Here is a 21732-nt window from a genome sequence, read left to right on the forward strand (position 1 = left end):
TGGGTTGTGTGTCTCTCTGGGTTGGGTTCCAAGGTCAGACTGGGGGCTTATATTTGCATGAGCCCTTGCAACTGCAGAAGGCGACCCTGACTGAAGATTGACTTAGGTTCTAAGAAGTGCTTTCTAGTGGCCATGCCAGATGCCTGAAGAAATTCTTATTCACAGAGCTGTAGAAAGGGAACCCGTGCATAAGAGTTTAATAGATGAAGAGTAAAGTGTTTCCATCATACCCACTTATTAAAATCTACACGTAGGTCTGCCACTTGGACTAGTTGTTTCACGGGTCAGTCTTTGCATTAAAAATACTTGATGTAAGGGTCTCCGGATAGGATTCAACTCAAGGGATGTGTTGAAGCCCTAAGAAATCAAATACTAATGCAGTAGAGGCTTGTCATAGGATACCAGTCATCCTCTGCTTAGTTCCTAAATAGATTGTGAATTGTATAGGACTTGTCCTGGGAAAGTGTATCACCAATTGTTTTTGTTTTTGAAAGGAGAAAAAGAGAAAGGATAGGTTATACAAAAGAATCCCGAAACCTCAAAGTATCACATTGTTTCGTAAGCTTTAACGTAAGCTTGAACGTAATAATAACTTCATTTTAATGGATAATCTCAAAAGCTCTATTTCCACTCATAAGGTACTTGAACTGATAAAATGATTCTGACGTAACACAAACAACCTAAATTTTTAGGACAGTTTGGTTAGTACTTGATTTATTGAAATATATCCTCTTTACTGGTGGTGGTGGTTGTTTTAATATTATCCCATTATTCTCTTTTCTGTTTTCTCTTAAAATCAGGTTGAAGAACTACACCCTGGTTTTTCTAAGTCCAATTACTTGTTCTTGGCCAAGGTAAGGAAGAACACTATTTTGGGGTTTTTTGTTTGTTTGTTTGTTTGTTTGTTTTTAAATTTTATTTATTGAAACTCCTGGGTGGTTCAGATGGTTGAGCACCTGCGTTTGGGTCAGTTCATGATCTCCAGGTCCTGGGATTGAGCCCCACTTCAGGCTTCCAGTTCTGTGGGGAGCCTGCTTCTCCCCCTCCCTCTGCCTTTCCCCCTGCTTGTGCTCTCTCTCTCTCAAATGAATAAATAAAATATTTTTTTAATATTTTTTTTAAAGATTTTATTTATTTATTTGTCAGAGAGAGAGCGAGCGAGAGCGAGCATACGCAGAGTGGAAGGCAGAATCAGAGGGAGAAGCAGGCTCCCTGCGGAGCAAGGAGCCCGATGTGGGACTCGATCCCAGGACGCTGGGACCATGACCTGAGCCGAAGGCAGCTGCTTAACCAACTGAGCCACCCAGGCGTCCCTTTTTTAAATATTTTATTTATTTAATAAGGGAGAGAGAGAATCTCAAGCAGATCCTGCACTGAGAGCAGAGCCCTCCTTGGGGCTCAATCCCATGACCCCAAGGTCATGATTTGAGCCATAATCTAAAGTCAGATGCTTAACAGACTGAGCCACCCAAGCGCCCCAGGAAGACCACTCTTCTAAGATCACTTTGAGTCCATTACATAAAACTGTGCTTGCCTTTCATATGGACCGTTTATCATTTCTAGTGTTACATCGATCTTGAACAAACAGACAACGCTGTGAAGTTTTGTAATTTGGCAGTGTTGCTTCCTTGTGTTACCAAAGAGGTAAGTCCCAACAGTGACAATGAGGGCTGTTATTTTATTAGTCCTTTTCTGGCCTCAAATATGGCTTAGAAATGTCTGGATTTTTCTTCCATACTAACATGTAGTATGAAGTTTTAAAGTCTGCTGTAGTAGACCCCCAGTACCTTTAAGGGACACACAAATCATGGGCTAGTAGTTAAAATATCCTAATGCCTGTTAAGTGTTAGACAGCAGAGAATAGGCTAAGCCCACTGGGGGAAGGAAGGATAACAGCCTCATTCTGGGGAGCTGACGATGAAGCAGTGATAGGCAGCAGACAAGTAGGCTGGCTGCCCCCCTTGGAGCAAGAGGACTGTCCACGTGCCGGCCATCCTCAGTCCTCAGCTCACAGCAGGGGATGGCTATCCTCCAGCAGGAAGAAGATTAAAAGTAATGTATTACCATTTTCTCGGTCTTTGGACACCTACCATTAATGAAGAAGAAACTGTCGTATTACTTCTTGCCGTTTTGTTTACTGATTTAGAACGATCATATTCTTGCCCTTTTGTCTACTGATTTAGCATTCTGGATGTGCTCTGGTTTAAGAATTTCAGAGTTAACCGTCCCGTCTGTGTTCCTGTGAGCCATATATTGGTATTGTGGGAACGAAAGAAACTAAATGTTTTCCTTCTTCCTTCCATACCAGCAGACATCATCCTCTGAATCACAGCTAAAAGAAATGCCTCAAGGGGCGCCCAGGGGGCTCAGTTGGTTGAGCGTCCAACTCTTGATCTCAGCTCAGGTCTTGATCTCAGGGTCATGAGTTCAAGCCCCATGCTGGGCTCTGCACTGGGTATGGAGCCTACATTTTTAAAAAGGGGTGGCGTGGGGAAATAAATACCTCAGAAATAAGCAGCCCTCTCCTCCTCTGTTGGAGCCACACTGGCTTTGATGTTTGTTGTAATCTCAAATATAGACTTGCAAGGCATGCCCACAGTTCTCTATAGCCTAGAATATAGGTTAGATAGCCAAATAACGGTAGCTCAGGGTGAAAAGCCCGAAGAGCTAAGAGAAGTACAAATAATTGGTTATGGAAATAGTGAAGATGGAAATTATTTTCACTAGAAGAGATCAAGGAGCATCAGAGGTGGGTTTTGATGACGTGGAGGTGTGAGAGAAGCACATCGCAGGTCATGACCAAAGTCTCCGTGTGGAAAAGCGAAGATTTGTGTGCTTGGAGGGAAAGAGGTGTTCAGGACAGTCATGGGAAATACGGATGATGAGGAAGTAGAACAAGAACTTTCTGGAGCTTCAGGGTTCGGGGATGCCCGTGTCTGTAGACGGGGCTGGCCAGCCCTCTCTGGGCCTTCCCAGCAATCACCTGCTCCAGGTCTCGGGTGGCTCCTAGGTTCGGGATTTCCTTCAGGGTTGGCTCTCCTTCTCTCTCTGACCCCTCAGTGGGTTCTTTTGGTCAACACTGAGCACACAGCACAGGCTCAGTAGCAACACTTCCCCCCAGAAGACATTTTATGGAATTTTGGGGGCAGAAAACAGATTTTGTCCCTCTGGTTGCCTGCCCCATATTGGTTATGGGAACCCTACCAACTTGCCCATTTCTCCTGAATGACGTCACTTAGGTTATATGCAGTCATCTTAAACTGGGTGTCTATGCGTTCTTATTAGAGTTTGAGATTCGGGTACAGTGTGATAATGAAGTATGATGCCTGGTGTGACATGCAGCTGCTTGTGTGCACAGTTCAGCTCTCATGCAAGGGCCAAGTATCAGTGACCCCCGAGGTTTGGTCCTTGGTCCCTAAGACTCCCCTCTCCTCTCATCTTTCCACCTCCCTCCCCACAAACCTGCTGTCCATGACTTCTAAATGCTATCTCCCTGCCAGCAGTCCACAAATTTGCATCTCTAGACCTCCCTTCTGAGCTCTCGACCTTTTCTGCTTCCCGTGGGACATCCCTACCTGCGTGTCTCGCAGATATCTCAAGCTCAGCTCGTCCTCAGACCTTTGGATCTGCTCTTCTCCGTCTTCCCAGCTACTAAATGGCACGTTCATTCATCAGTTGGGAATGCTGGAAGTCATCCTGGACACCTCAGCCCCCAACCCAGACACCCACCCAGTCCCCAAGTTCTCAGACTCCCTCTTCTGAAACATGCCATGAGCCACGCAACAGCCCCTTCGCTCTGCTGCCCCCACTCCAAGCAGGAAAGCACCCCAGTTCACTTGAACTGTGGCGGGGGAGCATCCCACGGCCGCACAACTTTCTTCCTCCCTCCAGGTCGTTCTTAACTCTCCTTAGCAGCCAAGGTAGCAGATTAAGCAAACGTCAATCTGGCACCAGGAAGGGACCTTCCCTGCGTGGAAGTCCTAAATGGGTAACACAGCCTTCAGGGCTCTGGCGTATGTTCCCTGCTCTCTTCACTCTGCACCACGCTCTCCCCTGCCTCACACCCCACACCGTGTTACTGCCTCTTCCCGAAACACTCCCACTCAGGCCCTCACTCCCTTCACCACCTTTATTCCTACTCACCTTCCAGCCTCACCACAAATGTCCTTTCTTTAGGAAAGACTTCCTTGACGCTCCCAGGCAAGAAAGCACCTCGTGCTTTTCCTTCATATCATTTACAGAGCTACGGTAATGGGTGTGATTGTTCCAAGAGAGTCTCAGCCAGATGTGTTTCGTTCGCCCCCGTGTTCCTAGTGCCAGGTGCCAGGCCTGGCATGTGACAAGCACTCAGGAGTCTGGGCAGGAAGAATCAGAAGACTAGTAGCGCGCAAACAAAAATACTAATGCTAGGGCGCCTGGGTGGCTCAGTGGGTTACGCCGCTGCCTTCGGCTCAGGTCATGATCTCAGAGTCCTGGGATCGAGCCCCGCATCAGGCTCTCTGCTCAGCAGGGAGCCTGCTTCCTCCTCTCTCTCTGCCTGCCTCTCTGCTTACTTGTGATCTCTCTGTCAAATAAATACATAAAATCTTTTAAAAAAATACTAATGCTAGCAAGTGGGACTGAATATGAATGTAACTGAGAGAGCTGGGCACTGTGGAAATACTTGGGTAATAAGCAAAACAGCGTTAGTAAATATTTCCCATGTTACTTTTTTATTTTTCCCAGTGATGTTTCTGTTTGCATTTTCTAGGAGGTTTGGTCTTTTGGGTTTTTTTTTCAAGGAGTTAAATGTACTGTGAGGAATGTCTCCGTTTCTTTTTCAATTAGCAAGTAGGCTGAGGAGAGTTGTCTGTAGTACCCCTGATCTCGGCAAGGTTTTCCTGACTGAAGTGCACCCCAGTAGTGATTCTGCTGACCAGTCTGTTCATTTGCAAAACGTCCAGCAGAGCCACGAATTACAGTGAAGGCCACCGGCCCCTGGCACGTTCTCCCTCACGTGACCTTGCGTGACCTGGGCACTGCTTTCTCGGGGTGCTTGTCACCTCTTCCCGGCGATGAGCATCTTCCGTCCCCTCCAGGGGGCTGCCCCTCATCACACAGCACTCGGTATCCGGACTGTCAGCCCTCGGGCTCTAGGGCCCAGATTCATGCACGTGAGCGACCTTGTATTCCCAGAACTTGAAACTACAGTATTTTATTATTCATGTGGACTTTTCTTGACCCCAGGAAGGTAATCTCAGGTCCTGAGAAACATTCCGTTTTTAAAATAAAAGGGATTCCTGTGTCTGAGGCGGCGTGACAATGCTGGATGAATGAAGTCGTGACCTCCCCAGCAGCCTGGGAGTTCTCTGCCTGGAAGAAGGGTCAAGTTACCGTCCTGGGCTGTGCTGCGAGCGCTCAGGGCACGAAGCAGGATGTGGTGTTGTGTGTCACGACGAGGGAAGCGCTGATCTGGGAAGGAAACAGACTGTTCTTCAACGGCTGTGCTATTTTGAAGTGGAATTAATTGCTCTTCTAAGACAAACTCTTAAAGGACAGTAAATAAAATACACGAGGAACAACTCCAGGAAGAAGAGGACGCTGGGAGTGCTCCAAGTAAACACTAGTGTGTCCCGGCTACCAAGTTCTTGGAAATTACCTGTTGTTTAAAATCCTGGGCTGTATCTCCATGCTGTTATACAGATTAAGAATCATCCCTCTTACTAGTCACCACTCTTAGCAATAAAATCCTAATCCTGCTTTAATTTTCTGTCTTAATTAAGACCTCATGTTTGATTTTTTAATTATTATTATTTGTTATTATGATAGTCACCAGACAGTACATCATTAGTTTTTGATGCAGGGTTCCGAGAGTCATTGTTTACGTATAACACCCAGTGCTCCATGCAACCCGTGCCCTCCTTAATACCCATCACCGGGCCAATTTTAATTAGGAAATTGGTTTCTCAGATAAGTTTATAAAATCACAATCAGTCTACAGATGTTCACCCTGCCTTCCTGTTAAGGGAACACGACAGCTCCGAGGAATGAGTGGGTCACTTACTGAAACCCAGCAATGCTGTCCAGGGTCTCATTTGTTAGAAATTCTGATTTGCCCTATTTCTTTCTGGTTTGGACTTATTTCTTATAGATTAACTCATCTTTGTCATCCAGGCCTAGAGAATTGATTCTTCCTGGTTCATTTTAAAAGAACTTAATAAGGCCACTCGCGGATGGACAGACTGTTCCAATTCTCTACACAGACATTTTCATGAGCTGCAGATGGGAGGGTGCTACCCCTCATTTCTACTCTCACAGCTCTTGTATTGATCGGCATTCTGAAATACTCTATCTGTTAAGTCTTCTTGATATATAATAGCGTTGGTTGCATTTTTAAAGTTGATCTTAAAAACACCTTCAAGAAGTTTCTTAAACCTCCCTCTAATAATTTTCTTAAAATAACTGATGACAGAGCATCAGTTTGAAATCAGTCATTCTTAAGCTGTAGCCAGTCTAGTCAAGTTGATGTTTGACGATCATTGCCAAATGCCAGGAGCATAACAATGTAAGTATAAGAGTAAGTATAAGAATAAGAATAAGTAAGAGAGAGACTTCCTTGTGCAAAGTTTTTGGTAGAGAGTATTGATATACTTTCCCATAAGTGCTGCTTCTTGTGGCACTTGTAATCTCTTCCTGGTATGTGAGTTCTTTGTGAAATGTCTTCTGTCCCTTTCAGGGAGGTCTAAGCTCATCACACTGCACTTGACATTGGCAATGTCAGCCCTTGGGCTCTAGGGCCCAGATTCTTGTATGTCAACAACGTTATATGCCCGGAATTTAAAACTACAGTGTTTTGAGGAGAGGAAGTGTGCTGTCTCAGCAGAAATGCCTCATAGTTTGAATCTGGGGAGGCAAAAAATAATCTGAACTCAAAACCATAAGCCGAGTCCTCAGAAGATGCCATGTGCACAGATATGGCCCATATATATCGAGTGCCTGAAATGTAATGAAGACCTCAGAATTCATCAAATCGCCTTGCAGTTGACCTGCTACAAAGAGAAGAACTTCAGTATGGGAGAGTATCACACCCTGTGAGTGTGGCCAGCGCGGCGAAGACTTTCACTGGAGGTTATCACTGAAGGATCAGCACAGAATCCACATGTGGACAGATGAACTGATGAGTGATGTAGGCAGACTGTTAGCAGCCTCACCTCTCCCCCTTAGGAGCAGGGAGTTCACACTGGAGCAGAGCTCTTTGAATATAATGTGAATGGGGAAATAGCCACAGCTCTCCTGACTGGTCTGTGGTGCTGGAGAGAATCCCTACAAATGTAACGAATGTGGCAACCTCTTTAGCCACAGAACTAACTTTTGTTTCTATGAGAGAATTCACACCAGAGAACCCTTTGTAATTGGTGTGGAAATGCCACCAGTAACAACTTATCCTTCAAACAGCATGAGTGAGTTCGCACCACAGAGAAACTCTATGAATGCCATCTCCATGGTAAAGCCCTTAGTCCATGCTCTAACCTCAGCCATCATGAGAACACACGCTGGAAAGAAACCCCCATACCTGTAACGGATGTAGACGCTTCAGCATTAACCTTTCCATAAGAGTCCCCACAGGGGAGACACCCTACAGCCTTCAGCCAAAGCTCAAGCCTTGGAAGACACAGAACACTGAAGACACAGAACACAGAAATCAAGAAGGAAAATAGCAAATCTTTACCAGGAGGCGGAAGCCATTTGAGAAATACCAGATAACTCATGTTCGAGAAGCAATTCAGTGAAATAAACAGGAGAAACCCTTTCCTTACAGAGTAACATTCAAGGACACATGAGGATTCTCACTGTATTGAACACCCTCAGTATCACAAATGAAGGGAAGTCTTTAGTGATCACGCATACCTTAGCCTTCAAGTTCTTACAGTGGGGAGTCCCTCAGGCTTCAAGTCCAAGTAGAAGTGCCTTTATCTGCAGCTTCTATAAGAAAACTCAGACTGGAGAACAAAACTATCAAGAACGCTTTAGAACACAATTCAACATATAATTTAGACTTTTGGCAAATGTTATGGCACTTTAAATAATGCAGTGTAAAAATGTAGAACCAAAACGTGTTCTTGGACATGTAGAAGGCAGAATCTGGTAACGTGCAATAGGCTATAAAATAATCCCTCCTCAGCAGATTAATAAAAGTTGATGATAAAAAATCTGATACATTGGCATTTGTCTTCAAAAAATCATGAAACGTGCTGAGTAATCAGGCCATTTTCCCTTTGTTACCTCAGTGTGGAAAGCTGACCAATTTGACATTTGTTCAATCAGAAAACAACTTTTAATGTAACTGAAAAATGGGGAACACAAAATAATGTGTTCTAAGGATTATATTAGTGTCGAAATATGTATGTACATGACAAAGGTGAATGGAAACATGGACCATAAACGCACACGATGTGGTTCACATGTCTTGGTTGGTACTGATGTGGGTGGCCCTACTTGATAAGACACTAAAAACAAATGCTTGGAATTGAGAAATATGCCGAAAAGCATTGAATCAAATGTACAATGTGGCTGAAATGTTGAGTACTAGAGGGAGGGAAGAGATGAGAACCCTGTGTACCTTTTTCTTAAAGGAGGGGGAACCCATTACAGGGTCTTAAGCAACAAGTAACCCAGTGAGATCCCGGGGAGTCCACACCATGCCATGTGGAGATTGACTTGGCTCAGAGGGGAGCAGAACTAGAAGAAGGGGTACCATTTAGGGAATTCCTACAGTAAAGCAGGCATGAGCCGGTGACCCGGACTAAGGCAGTGGCAGTGAGGAGTGAGAAGAGAGCACAGGTGTAACGGATTTGGGGGCGGCGGTCTCTGCAAGACTCAGACTCTGAATTTCCAGGAGATAAAGGACTCAAGAATGAGATCTCAGTTTCTGCCTTTAGAAACTGACCAGCATAGATGGCGGTACCTTGAAGGATCTAGGGAACGTTGGAGAACCAGATTTGGTAGAGAAGGTGACTTCGGTTATGGACCTTTTGAGTTTGTGTCTGTGAGGTTCTCCAGTCCATCAGATGATTGATATTTGTCATATAACGGATCTCTGAAGCTCCAGGATGGCAGAGATCACCCAGTTAAGTGAGAGTATTTGAAAGCCAACATGTCAAGGATCAACTCTGAGAAACACCAACATAAGAGAAGGGGAGGTGGAAAAGGAAGCTGCAAGTGAGATGGAAAGAAGTGGCCACAGGGGCCTCAGAAGCCAAAGGATGGTGGAAGTGGTCACCTCTGTCGGACACTCTGGAGAAGTCAGGACTGGAATGAGCTGAATTTAATGATGTGTGTTACTGGCGATCTTCACCCAGACTATTTCCATGGAACAGTAGGAGCAGAGACAGTGCCGAGCGCCAGAGGTGAGGAAATGCAGTCAGTACATGGAGGCGCTCTTCCAATAATGTGATAGGGAAGAGAGGGGGATGGTCAGGCAGTGGTTAGGGTGGTGCTGGAGTTGAGAAATCATGTATTTTTGGATGGGAACTAGGGGAGCATATTTAAATGATGAGAAGGGGCCAGCAAAGAAGGCAGGGGTCGAGAAAGACTGGGGAGAGAGGAGATAATTGATAGAATAAGGTCCTGAGGAAGCCAGAGAGAGCACATCACGGTCCTCTTTTTTTTTTTTTTTGGTCATGGACTCAGTAGAAAACTCGATGGGTTTGTAGACTTGTCAGTTGGTGGAGAGCCAGGGCAGGCACCACAGAGGGAGAATGGGTTTTGCGCTCTCGCTCATAGAGTAGCTGGACGTAGAACCTAATGTGGGTAGAAAATAAGTCAAAGCACCAGGAAGCTGACAGAGAACAATAAGGAAATAATAAACTGTAGCAGTTGAAAAATTGGTGTTATTGAGAGTAATCGGATAAAGGGCCCAATAAGATAGGCAGTTGTATTCAGAGAGCAGGCTGCGTGTGTCCGGGGTAGAGCGGTTCTAGGTCATGACACAGCCCAGGGTGTGCTCACGGGGGTGGTGCGGGAGGATATTGGTGATGAGGGGACCAGGTCCTGGGGCTCTGGGATCCACGGGCCATGGGGACAAGGATGTTTCCAACAGTGGTGGCAGACAGTGTGGAGAGTGATCCCGATCCCGAAGTCATATAAAAATAAACGTAAAGGGAGAGTGACCAGGAGTTTAACAACTATAAGAGATGGTAGAGGGGAACCCTCCTCCCTCATTGGCTCCCCCCCCCCGCCAGTAATACCCCTCACCCTCTCCCCTTCCCCCCAGAATATATTCTCTCAGCAAATGCATTACGGGTGATGCAAAAGTGACTTCAAAACAAGTCCCCTAACAGGCGTGCTAGGGAGCTCTGCAGAAGCGCCCGAGAAAAGGGGGGGAAGTGGGAGGTTGAGTCCAGGAGGAGAATTCACAGGCGAGCGGCATCAGGGGGGCACCAACAAGGGTCAGGGTGTAAAGGGCCTATATTTTGGATGATAACAAAGGGAAGCGTGATTGGAGGTGGTGGTTTTAGGTGGCTTTTGGGACCAAAAAGCCCTACCAGTGTCCTCTGTACATAAAAACATAAATAAAGAGAATATTTGAATGGAAGCCCTGGGCAAGAGTGAAACGGAGGGATGGTGTGTGTGTGTGTGTGTGTGTGTGTGTGTGTGTGTGTGAGCGGGCGGGTGCCCACATTCGCCGCCAGTTGAATTGGGGTGGAAGTTGGAGGATCTCTTCTTTGTGGGGCATGAGTGTAAATATTGCTGCTCTGTGACCTTCATTTTAAATCTTTCATTGTGGTTTGTGCATTTTCATTTCTTTAGGCATCTAATTGAAATAATTCTCTCATTCATGTCATTATTCTGTAAGAAATGGATTCCTAGGAATTGATCAATGGGAAGTGTTACTGTATGTTCTAGCATCAGACCCCTAATAGCAGGCATCCATTCAGGACTCCTAGGGGCCAAGCACTCAGCTAGCCAGAGGGTTACAGAGATCAACAGGGATTACAGCTTGTTTTTTATAAGTTCTTTTAAATAATACATTCATACACTAATCTGTTAATCATATTTTCTCACAAGCTTCAACAAATATTGATTTGGTAGAAGTAGACATCCTGTTGATCAGACACTACATTATGATTAAAACTATTGAAGAACTTCGGGGTTTTTTTGTTGTTTTTTTTTTTTTTAATGCTAACAGCTACTTCCAAATATTACTTTGTTTATTTTTCCTCATCTGTTCATTTTAATTTGTTACATCCCTTAAATTTTTTCCATTAGGTGCTCAATAAATGTTTGGGGTTTTTTGTTTTTTTTCAAGATTTTATTTATTTGAGAGAGAGAGAACAGGAGCAGAGGGAGGGGCAGTGGAGAAACAGACTCCTTGCTGAGCGTGGAGTCCGACTGGGGGCTTGATCCCAGGATCCTAGATCATGACCCAAGCCTAACCAACTGAGCCACCCAGGCGTCCCTCAATAAATGTTTGTTAAATGCAAAAATGTAGAGGCGTACCTGCCATCTGAATGTATCACTTCTCTTTCTAATCTCCATACCCGTTTTTAATTTTTTTTTTAAGATTCCATTTGTTTATTTGACAGAGACAGAGAGGTCACAAGTAGGCAGATAGAGAGAGGGAGAAGCAGGCTCCCCGCCAAGGAGAGAGAGCCCGATGCGGGGCTCGATCCCAGGACCCTGGGATCATGACCTGGGCCGAAAGCAGAGGCTTAACCCACTGAGCCACCCAGGCGCCCCCTCCATACCCGTTTTAAAGAAATAGCAACACATGTGCAGTACTAGAAAACATATTACATGGTTTTTCATCTTACATATAAACTACTTGTTAAAGTCAATAATGAGAGGCGTATTTGCTAGCCTGGATCTTGCAGTGGAACCTCAGATTTCTTCAAATCCTGCTGCTAGGGCTGGGACTTCTTCCACATGGTACAGCTGAAAAAGAAAACAGTGTTAACCATTAACACGCTAGTGAGAGCAAGTGTGTCCGCTTACACAGAAGGCTCTCTTTTTCCCTGCGTTCCCACTACTCCAGACCTGGCGGGGGGAACCCTGGAACTAGCTCTCCACATGACACATCTTCTCAGAGATCTGAATACTACCTGGATCTGAGAAATCTGTAATTTCCTTATAATGGTCCTTCAGAAAGTACCGCCTCACTCCACCCAAGTTTGCTTTGAAACCCAGGGTAGCAGCATCACTGTGTGAAATTTCATTGTGTACTTGTATTTTCTTTATAGGATACAGATGCGCAGAGAGAAGTGAAAAAAATAACCAGTTCCTTGAAGAGGTAAATAAAAGAACTTACTCTTCAACAAATCAGATGTTGTCTACTAAAATTTAAACTCATCCAAGTTGCGTTTTTTTATTATCCTTTTTTTTTCTTTTTTGATGTAAGGGTATTGTGCTCAGATCTGAAGGTAAAACCACATTTCTGCAGAATGCATTCCAATAGTCGCACTACAAAACTAATCATGTTATTTGGAGAAATCAAGTTCCCATAAATGTCAGTACAAAATTTAAACATGTATGATTCATATTTTTCCTATCAATAAACTATAGTCTTCAGAATATTACTTTAAATAAAATACTTACATCAATTCAACAAATTGAACTCTAGTAAGTGTTTTATTGCTGCTTCAATGGAGACTTTACAAAACAAAATTTCATTAATGTAGATAATAAATGGGAAAAATGGGCAAAGGTCATGAACAAGTTGTTGACAGAAGAGGAAAAACAGGAGAGCAAATACATGGTAACTAGTAATCAGAAATGTGAATAAAATTACAGTAAGATACTGTTTGCTCATCAAATTAGCAAGGATTTTTTTCTTTCAAGAGATGCTCAGTGCTGGTCATGATGCCAGGAGTTGGAACATTCTCAACCAAAGCTGGAGGAAGGGTATTTTGACACCAGCATTTGGTAAAATGTATCCTGAGCCTTAAAAATGTAGTAACTCCTAAGCTTTGTAATGTCATTTCAGGGGACTAGTGCTAAAGAGGGAAAGTACAATTATTTATCCACAAATGTTTATAACAGCATTCTTTACTACAGCAGAACACTACGTCCAACAATAAAAAAGCAGTTAACTGTATTAGAATCTAACCATGTAAGAATATAACTACAACAGTTTATTACTTTGACATTGAAAAAATTACCAGAACTGTGAAATGCACAAAGCATCTTAAGGACAACTTACAAGGCAGTGTACCTATTTGTATATGTATACGTAGTGTATACCTGTCATCTCATATACACATATACATGGCGTCTCGGCTGTATGAAAATGTGTGCAGAAGAGCATCAGTTGGAAAGACACGAATCTGGTAGCAGTTCCTATTTCTGTGGAGTTGTGTTTCTTTTTTTCCTGTATTTTCAATTTTTTAATAAACTACAAGGGTTTTTTTTTTTTTTTTCATTGAACTTAGCGATCTATAAAGATTCCTCACTACACCTGAACCAGCCTCATCCTGGAAATCAGGTCAGAAGTTGAATTTCCTGCTTGCTATCCCAAAGACACGCATACATTTGTACACTCAAAACTTCGAGCCCTGACCTACCGATGCCATTTAATCAAACTGAGCCAAATCCTCCCTCTTTTACAGTGACCCATCGAGATACCCAGATCGGTTCGACTGATTCTTGCCCAAACTCTGACACCCGGTCTCACATTGACACTGCTGGCTGGAAGGGACAGGAGTCTCAGTAGGTCCCTGCACAGAGCCCTGGTGTCCACAGGCTAGGATGCCTCTGGCTCTCTAAACAGCTCCAGGAATGTGCCAGTTGAGGCGGTGATTGCCACTAGCAACAAATGACAGAATCAACCACGTTGTGGGAGCAGCTCATCCCAGCAGAGAGCAGTGCAGAGACTTCTGCTAGGAATTATGAGGGACATCTAAGCGATCTCCGTGTGTTTTAACAAAATTCCTGTTGAGTCCCTGGAGTCAATATGCCTTCAGGGGACAAATTGATGTCCCTTGGTTAAGTGATCCTGTTTCTGGATAAGGACCCCATTGCGAATATAACACTTCTAAAAGTTACTTGAACCTTTAAAGCATTCAGAATTGTTGACACACTTAACAATTTCTTCAGTAGGATGTTAGCAGAGGAAACCTCCCCCTCGTCATGTTATACTGGATCCCCTTCATGCCGTCTGGGTCACGACGGAACAGTCTCCACGTTCAGTCTGCCCCCGTGAAAAGTGGAGTCTTTTTCTCAGCGGGCAGCACTGTTTTACTTCTGCAGTGAACTTCGCATAAAGGGAGTCATGTGAACTGGCTGTCGCTTTCTTTCTATGGTTACTTCACTCCACTTGTGCTGCTGACCTGGGAGAAGACAGAATCGCTCCAGAGCCCTTTCGGAATGATTTCTCCCCGGGGGTCCCTAAGGCCAAGCTAGTGACGCGTCGGCCACCACAAGGAAAACACGCAGACTCCTAAACTCCATGCAATTTGCAAAGTTATCTTTCTTACTGAATAATGAATGATCTTTGCTGGAACATGAAAAACTCCATTGTGCCTAATGGTTGTCAAAAAGCTGCTCATTTGATAATATTTGTATGATTTAGAATGATAAGTAGTGTTAACAGCTGCATGTGACCATGGAGACAGTCTTCTAGACCAACCTCATTTTCCCTTCTCATTTAGATCAGAGTCTAAGCTCTGATGCATAAATCACATGGAAGGGGTCAGGGAGCTGGGGACTGGCTGAGACAGGACTGGGTTCCAGCTCTCGGAATCTTGTGCTTTCTGTGGTCTTCTCTGAGCCCAGGACTTTTTACATTTAACTGATTGGAGCCCAGCCTGTCAGTGGTAGATTAGGGAGCGGCTCTGGAAATGGTAACACTGCAGGGTATTAACCCGTGGTTCTGCCTAGTTCAAGTGCTTTCCCTACCACAGTGGCCCAATGAGAAGGAACATTTGGTATTACCCTATTTACAGACGGGGCAGCTAAAGCAGGAGGCATTAAATACCATACGGAGCACGGGATGAGATTTGAACTTGGGCAGTCTGCTCCAGTCCGTGCTATAGTCGGAACCACTGTGCAATCCTGCCAGCAAATGGGGGTCAAGGGGATGTGGGGGTAAAAGACAGAAGGTAGAAGGAAAAAAGGAGAAAAAAAAGGACAGGAAAGGAAGAAAGGGTTTAGTAAGAAAGGAGTGGGAGAGAGAGATGGTAAGGAAAGAGAACAAAGGTGAAAAAATCTTTCTTTGTAGTTTTTGGATATTGATACCCATTTTCTGGTTTCCTATGTTTCCAGCAACCTGTTGTGTATCTTCCCTTCTATTAAGTCTGTTTTCACATTCGCCGCCTTCTCCTTTCCCAAGAGAAGGAAGGAGGGAAAAAGGAGGTGGTGAAACCTGCTTTCAGTGACTCGTTCACCTCGATCTGTGTCGTGGGAGAGCCTCAGTGGAGACCTTACGACCTGTTGTTGGGCAGTTAACAACAATATTTCATTTCCCAATTAAAGACAAGTCACATTTTAGAACCAAATATTGTTCATATCTTGCTGTTTCGTGACTTCTGTAGCTCCCAAACCAGGATGTTGCTCTGGGTGCCCGAAGTCACATCCTAAGCTTTTTAAAAATAACTTTATTGGGGTGTAATTGGCATTCCACAATGCACATATTTCAGGTGGATAACTTGATGTGTTTTGATCGATCCATCTCTCTCTATATATATCCCTGAAACCATCACCACAAGATAACAGACATTTGCATCACCCCAAAAGTTTCTTCACACCCGCTTGCAACCCCCCAATTCTCCCTGCACCTCCCATCCCCAAACAACCACCGACCTGCCTTCTGACACGACAGATTGTATTTTCTAGACTTTTGTATAATTAAGATTGTACATTAATTGTGTTTTCTCTTTTCTTGTCTGATTTCTTTCAACAAAATTATTTTGAGATTTGTTCATCTCATCATGTGCACTAAAAGTTCATTCCTTTTTATTACCGGGGGATTTTTATTGCATGGATATACCACAGTTGCTTCTCCCCATTCATCTGTTGAACATTTGGGGAGTTTCCAGTATTTGATTATTACAAACGAATCTATGAATAGTCATATAAATTTTTTAAGTGGACATATGCTTTCATTTCTCTTTGATAAATACATAGGAGTAGAATGGCTGAATCATGTGATAGATCTCTGTTTAGCATTTAAAAAAATGGTCAGACTGTTTTCCAAAGTGGTTATCCCTTTTTATAGTCCCACCAGCAATGAATCAGAGTTCCACTTCCACCACCTTATTAACAACTAGGTATCGTCATTCTCCATAATTTTAACTACTGTTCTGTGTGCAGCGATTAGGATTTAATTGGGTCTATTTGGGGTTTTAGTTTGCATTTCCCTAATAGCAAATTACACTGAGCATTTTTTCATGTGCTTATTTGCCATTCATGTATCTTTGGTGAAATATCTATTCAAATTTTTTGTCCATTATTTTAATTGAGATACTTGTTTTCTTTTTTATTGAATTTTGAGAATTCTTTATATATTAAGTATGATAGAAGTTCTTTATTAGATAGATAATTTGTCACTGTTTTCTGTATGTCTGTGGCTTGTCTTTTAATTTCCTTAACACTGTCTTTGACAAAAGTTTTTCATTTTGATGAATCAATTTATACTTTAATGTATGTTGTTTTCGGTGGTATATGTAAATATCTTTGCTTAATATGAGGTCATAAAAATTTTCTCCTATATTTTCTTCTAAAAAGCTTATATTTGAGGTTTTACATTTAAATCTGTGATCCATTCTGGGTTAACTCTTGTATACAGTGTGAGGTACGGATTGAAACTCATTCATTGTGTATGTGGATACAGAATTGTTCTAGCACCATCTGTTGAAAAGACTGTTGTTCTCCCACCAAGTTGCCTTTGCACCTTTGTCAAAAATCCATTTTCCACACATGTACGTACTTTCCATTTTGTTCCATTGATCTATTCTATTGAGTATTAATGCCAACACCACACTGTTGACTACTGTAGTTTTATATTCCCTTGAAATCAGATATTATTATTCCTCCAGCTTTGTTTCTTCTCAAACTTGTTTTGGCTATTCTAGCTTCTTTGCATTTCCATCGAAATTTTAGAATCAGTTGTTTAATTTCTTTAAAAAAAAAAAAAAGTAAGATTTTGATGGGCATTTTGTTGTTCAATTTGTCTCCTCAACTCAGGGAGATTGTGGGGCTCCTTTCAGGCTCGCCCTCTGTTCATGGTCTCCTGGAAGCTCTCTCAAAGCAATAACCCTGGGCAGATGCAGGGCTTATCCTGTCTGTTACAGTCTCTCAGGGGTTACTGTCCTTTCTTTCCTACTCCAGGAAAACCATAGATTCATACATTTTGTCCATAGTTTGGATTTTGAAGAAGAGAAATTGTAACTTCAGGAACACTTGTCACTCTGGAACACTTTCCAGTCCTCCAAGCCATTCTATTGTACAGCAAACTTAAGCATATTAAATTGTTTCTTAAAACAAATTTCTATAATATTCAAATGTATCCATTCTATAATATAAAACAAGTTGAGCAATTGTACTATGAAATTAATTATTTAATTAGACTTTGGTTTCTAACTCAGATAATTTGTTTTTAAACAGCATTTTTACACTTTGGCAAATAAAGTTTGCATGTGAAGAATTAAATTATACCTTTCTTCCTCCTTCAGTACTTGAGATTTACACAACCCTACTAATTTAAATTTGGGAAACTTGACTGGGAAAAGAATCTGCTGAAAATTACAAGTAGAAACATCATTTAGAATTATTAATGTCACTCAGCTGTGCTGTTCATGGACCCCTCAGTGGGCAACCACTTCCTGTCAGGTAGACTAGTCACACCATGCTGTGTATGGAATCATCTGGAACCCAACATTGGTTGTCCTAATTTTTTAAAAGGTCCCAGTCAGGAGTGTCTGGGTGGCTTAATTGGTTAAGTGTCCAACTTTTGGTTTCGGCTCAGGTGGTGACCTCAGGGTCCTAGAGTTGAGCCCCACACTGCAAACATCTCTATCCCCAGTCTAGGCCTGGCTCAAGTGACAGAAGCTCCTTCATAAATCCTTCCTGATCCACATTTCTAGATGTGCTCTCTCCTTCCTCAAAATAGCAAGGCACTTCTTGTGTCCTTTGTCAGCCTGACCAGCCATCAGATCTTCAGCAAGGGGAGGACAAGGACCATCTATTAGTCACTTTTCTATTACCTATGTGGCTGTCTGCTCTCAATTAACAAGTGTTCAACTAACCCAAACAACTCAAGAAACACAAAAACACTTCACAGCTCCTAGGGTTCCTAAAAGAGGAGATTAAGGGTCACTTCTACCCTCGGGAGATGACGTGACAGGGAGCAAGCAGAGGGAAGGAGGGGAGAGCAGGGCAGGAAATGGATCCACCCTGTAGCTCAAGGGCTAGGCCAGAGGCAGTAAGCAAGCTCAAGGCAATGCCAAGACCAGTCCTTGACTTCAAATTCCTAGAACTCTCTTATTCCCCTAAAAACAACACAGACACGGGGACATTCCTTTTCTTTTCTTTTCCTTTTTTTTTTTTTTAACTATAGCCTGCATTGAATGGAATGTGGACTGTATTCTAGACTTAATCATGGTGGCATTTCTAAGACCCAGTTGCTATTTTTTTTCTTTTTGAAATTTTAATTCATATTCCATTTCCAGGCTTCAGTTTGCAGTCTCTTGGTTTAGTAATAAAGTGACTCCTGCCATACCCCAGTGTGGAACTTAACATGGTTTAGAATGGTAGTGACAGAGGACTGTTCCTAACAGCCACCTGGTGAGAGCAAGTGCGGCTCTCGGAGGACACTTAGCCCTTGGTGCTTCCTGCTAACAGATTGGTAAATTTTTGAATGAGGTGATTTTTATTGCTTTCAGAACCAGTCCCATAGCATGTACATCTACTGATACGACATATACTATGTTTATAACATTGTAAAAGTTGTCTTGGGAATGTGAAAAAAAACAAAAAACAAAAAAACGCTCCTTTGTATTCATATCAAACTTTCACTTTTTCAAAGTGTTAGCACCAGATGTAACATTTCGTTGCAAGCCTTTTACTTGCTGAGGTTGGCAAGGACATGGTGCCATCTTAACTTGACCATGAGGAAACCGGAACGAGGTTAGATTTTCTGGAAGTCACATACCTAGCTAATGAGACAGTGGACACCGGACCCTGGGGCCCTGACTCCCAGCCCTGGTGTATGCAGTAAGGGAGGAAATCATATTCAGATCCATACAATCAGCTTTAAACCATTTTAGATTTAATGTACTTAGGAACTCTTTTTCCTTTGTTTATATTTACCTAAAAACTGCCTGTGGCCGTCTATCTTTTCTCAACACAAAGAATTCTTGAAATTCATGTAATTGTTAACTTAGCCAACCACACAAGTATCTCCCACAGTGGGAGAAATGGTTCATTGGAAAGGAAAACAGTAATTAAGATGGGCTTTGGATAGGGAGTTCAGTGTCCATAGAATATAAATTCATAGGAATGTCCTGGAAAGGTGCCTTACTCTACTCAGGGAACAATTTCTGTATATCTGGTGGCGGTAATTTCTCTAAAAGATGCTGCTCACAGTCATACTTTGTTTATATTTTAATTTTGATGTAATTATGTGAATCATCACTGTTCCATAACCATAATTTACATTTCAGAACATACTTAGTGGAGATTATGATCTATCTCGAAGTCACAACTCCCTCCTCCCCAAATCTAGACTGTTCCAATGTGGCTCACTGAGTTGGCCGAGAAGCTTGGGGATGAGGGGAAGTTTATTTAGATTTTCCCAAACTTAGGTGATTTTCACCTAAGTGAAAAACCCCCTGGTTTCTTTTCAAAGAGGATAACTTGCTGGGGGCACCCAAGCAAAAGCTGTCCATCACCTCCTGACCTCCCACCTTGTCTCGAACTGGAAATGCTCTCAGAGCAGGGACCACCTTCGGGATGCACAGGGCCCAGGAGGAATGCTTTTCCAAACCACAGTTAGCTAGACCCCAAATTAAGTGTCTTGTTCAAGAGAGGAGCCAGTGAACTGAGTTGGGTCTCAAAAGAAACATCCAACCAAGCACACCACACCATGGCTGCCAGGCTAGACTCAGCCGCCATCTTTGTACAGCACTAGGGCAGATGTGGGGCTGAGTTGCTCTCTGTCCGTCATCCCCCAGGCCTTTCTCAGAAGCGAGTGATATCTCTCACTGGTTCACCTGTCCTGAAAGTCCATTTATCAGAAGGGCCTCCTCCTTCTCTTCTTACTTCTTGTAAACGTTACATACAACCAAATGCATTCATGTGAAGCGTACAGGGTGATGAGTCAGGACAAATGTATACATCAAGTTAAACCCTACCACAATCGAGATATAAATATGTGCATCACTCCAGAAGGTTCCCTTGTGTCCCTCTAGCCCGCACCCCAGCCTCAGGCAACCATAAATCTGCTTTCTGTTACTATAGGTTGTTTTTGAGAACATCACATAAATGGAATCATTCCTTCTCCAAGCACATTTTTGAGATTCATCTGTGTTTTCGGGTGTATCAATAAATAGTTCATTCCATTTTGTTGCTGTGTAATACTCATAATTTGAATGTCATAAATCATTTGTCAATGCACCTATCTGGGGTTGTTTGCAGTTTGGGGTTATTATGAATAAAGCTGATGTGAACATTCATTCACTAGTCTTTCAAGGACATGTTTTTATTTGGAAGGAGGAGGCAAAACCTAGGCATGGAATTGTCACATGGTAAGCCTATGTTTGCTTTACAAGAAACCGCCATGTTGCTTTTCCGATGGCAGCGCCCTACTGCATTCCCCTCAGAAATGAATGAGAGTTCCCATTGTTCCACATCCTCACCAGCACTCAGCACGGTCAGCCTGTCTTCAGTTTTAGCCATTCTAATGACGCATGATGACATTGCATTGTGCTTTTAATTTGCACTTACTTCACTGACTGATGACTGAGCATCTCTTCATGGGCTCGTTGTCTATCTTCTTCCTTGACTCAGTTGCTCTGACTAGCAGATGGCACTAAACTCAAAAATCCTACAGCCAAAAACATCCTTCTCACTTGCGGGTAGCTTGTCATTTTTTCCTACTTGCCTTAACACTGGCAGCACATAAGGAGGCTGACAGGAGCTCTGATTTGCCCCCTGCCCCAGGATGAGGTCATCAGAACAGACCTTCAGATGAGCAGGTAGATGGATCCTGTGACATTGGAACAATGCTAGGAGAAGGAAGAGAAATCCTAGGTCCTCCTTCCCCGCTTTGCTCCGCTGTACTTACAGACACCCCACTGACAGAATCCCAACAACCAGTCATGAGTTTTCTGACATCTTATAACACAGTCCGTGTTATTTTGTTATTCAATTGTGGGGTTTCTTTAAGATTTTATTTATTTATTTGAAAGTAAAAGCAGGAGAGATCACAGAGAGAGGAGAAACAGACTCACTGCTGAGTGGAGAGCCTGATGCAGGGCTCGATCCCAGGACCCGGCTCAGGCCATGAGCTGAACGCAGACGCTTAACCTACTGAGCCACCCAGTTGCTCCACAATTCTGTACTTCTTTGAATTGTTATTCACTCCATATGCACATGTATTCACTCCTTAAATAGATTAAAAGGTACTCCCTCTTATCCTGCTTAACCTACTGAGCCACCCAGTTGCTCCACAATTCTGTACTTCATATGCACATGTATTCACTCCTTAAATAGATTAAAAGGTACTCCCTCTTATCCTGCTTCTGTGTTCCCGTGGTACTC

At 43.1% G+C, this 21732-nt stretch overlaps 1 protein-coding gene across 9 annotated transcripts in view; it reads left to right on the plus strand.

Moving 5' to 3' along the window:
* Positions 1 to 16847, plus strand: part of RMDN2 (regulator of microtubule dynamics 2) — a 69084-nt gene extending 52237 nt beyond the window's left edge. For 6 of the 9 annotated variants that reach the window (XM_059405468.1, XM_059405470.1, XM_059405467.1 and 3 more), the window contains 4 exons: positions 801 to 854; positions 1564 to 1644; positions 12219 to 12268; positions 12377 to 12581. In XM_059405468.1, the coding sequence (XP_059261451.1) occupies positions 801 to 854; positions 1564 to 1644; positions 12219 to 12268; positions 12377 to 12482 (291 nt within the window). In that variant the 3' untranslated portion in view covers positions 12483 to 12581. Of the gene's footprint in view, positions 1 to 800; positions 855 to 1563; positions 1645 to 12218; positions 12582 to 13406; positions 13460 to 13583 lie in introns of those variants that run through there. The other 3 variants (XM_059405472.1, XM_059405471.1, XM_059405473.1) reach the window with 3 other exon arrangements.
* Positions 16848 to 21732: the final 4885 nt, after the last annotated feature.

This window comes from Mustela nigripes, chromosome 7 (genome assembly GCF_022355385.1).
Source record: "Mustela nigripes isolate SB6536 chromosome 7, MUSNIG.SB6536, whole genome shotgun sequence".
NCBI lineage: Eukaryota > Metazoa > Chordata > Mammalia > Carnivora > Mustelidae > Mustela > Mustela nigripes.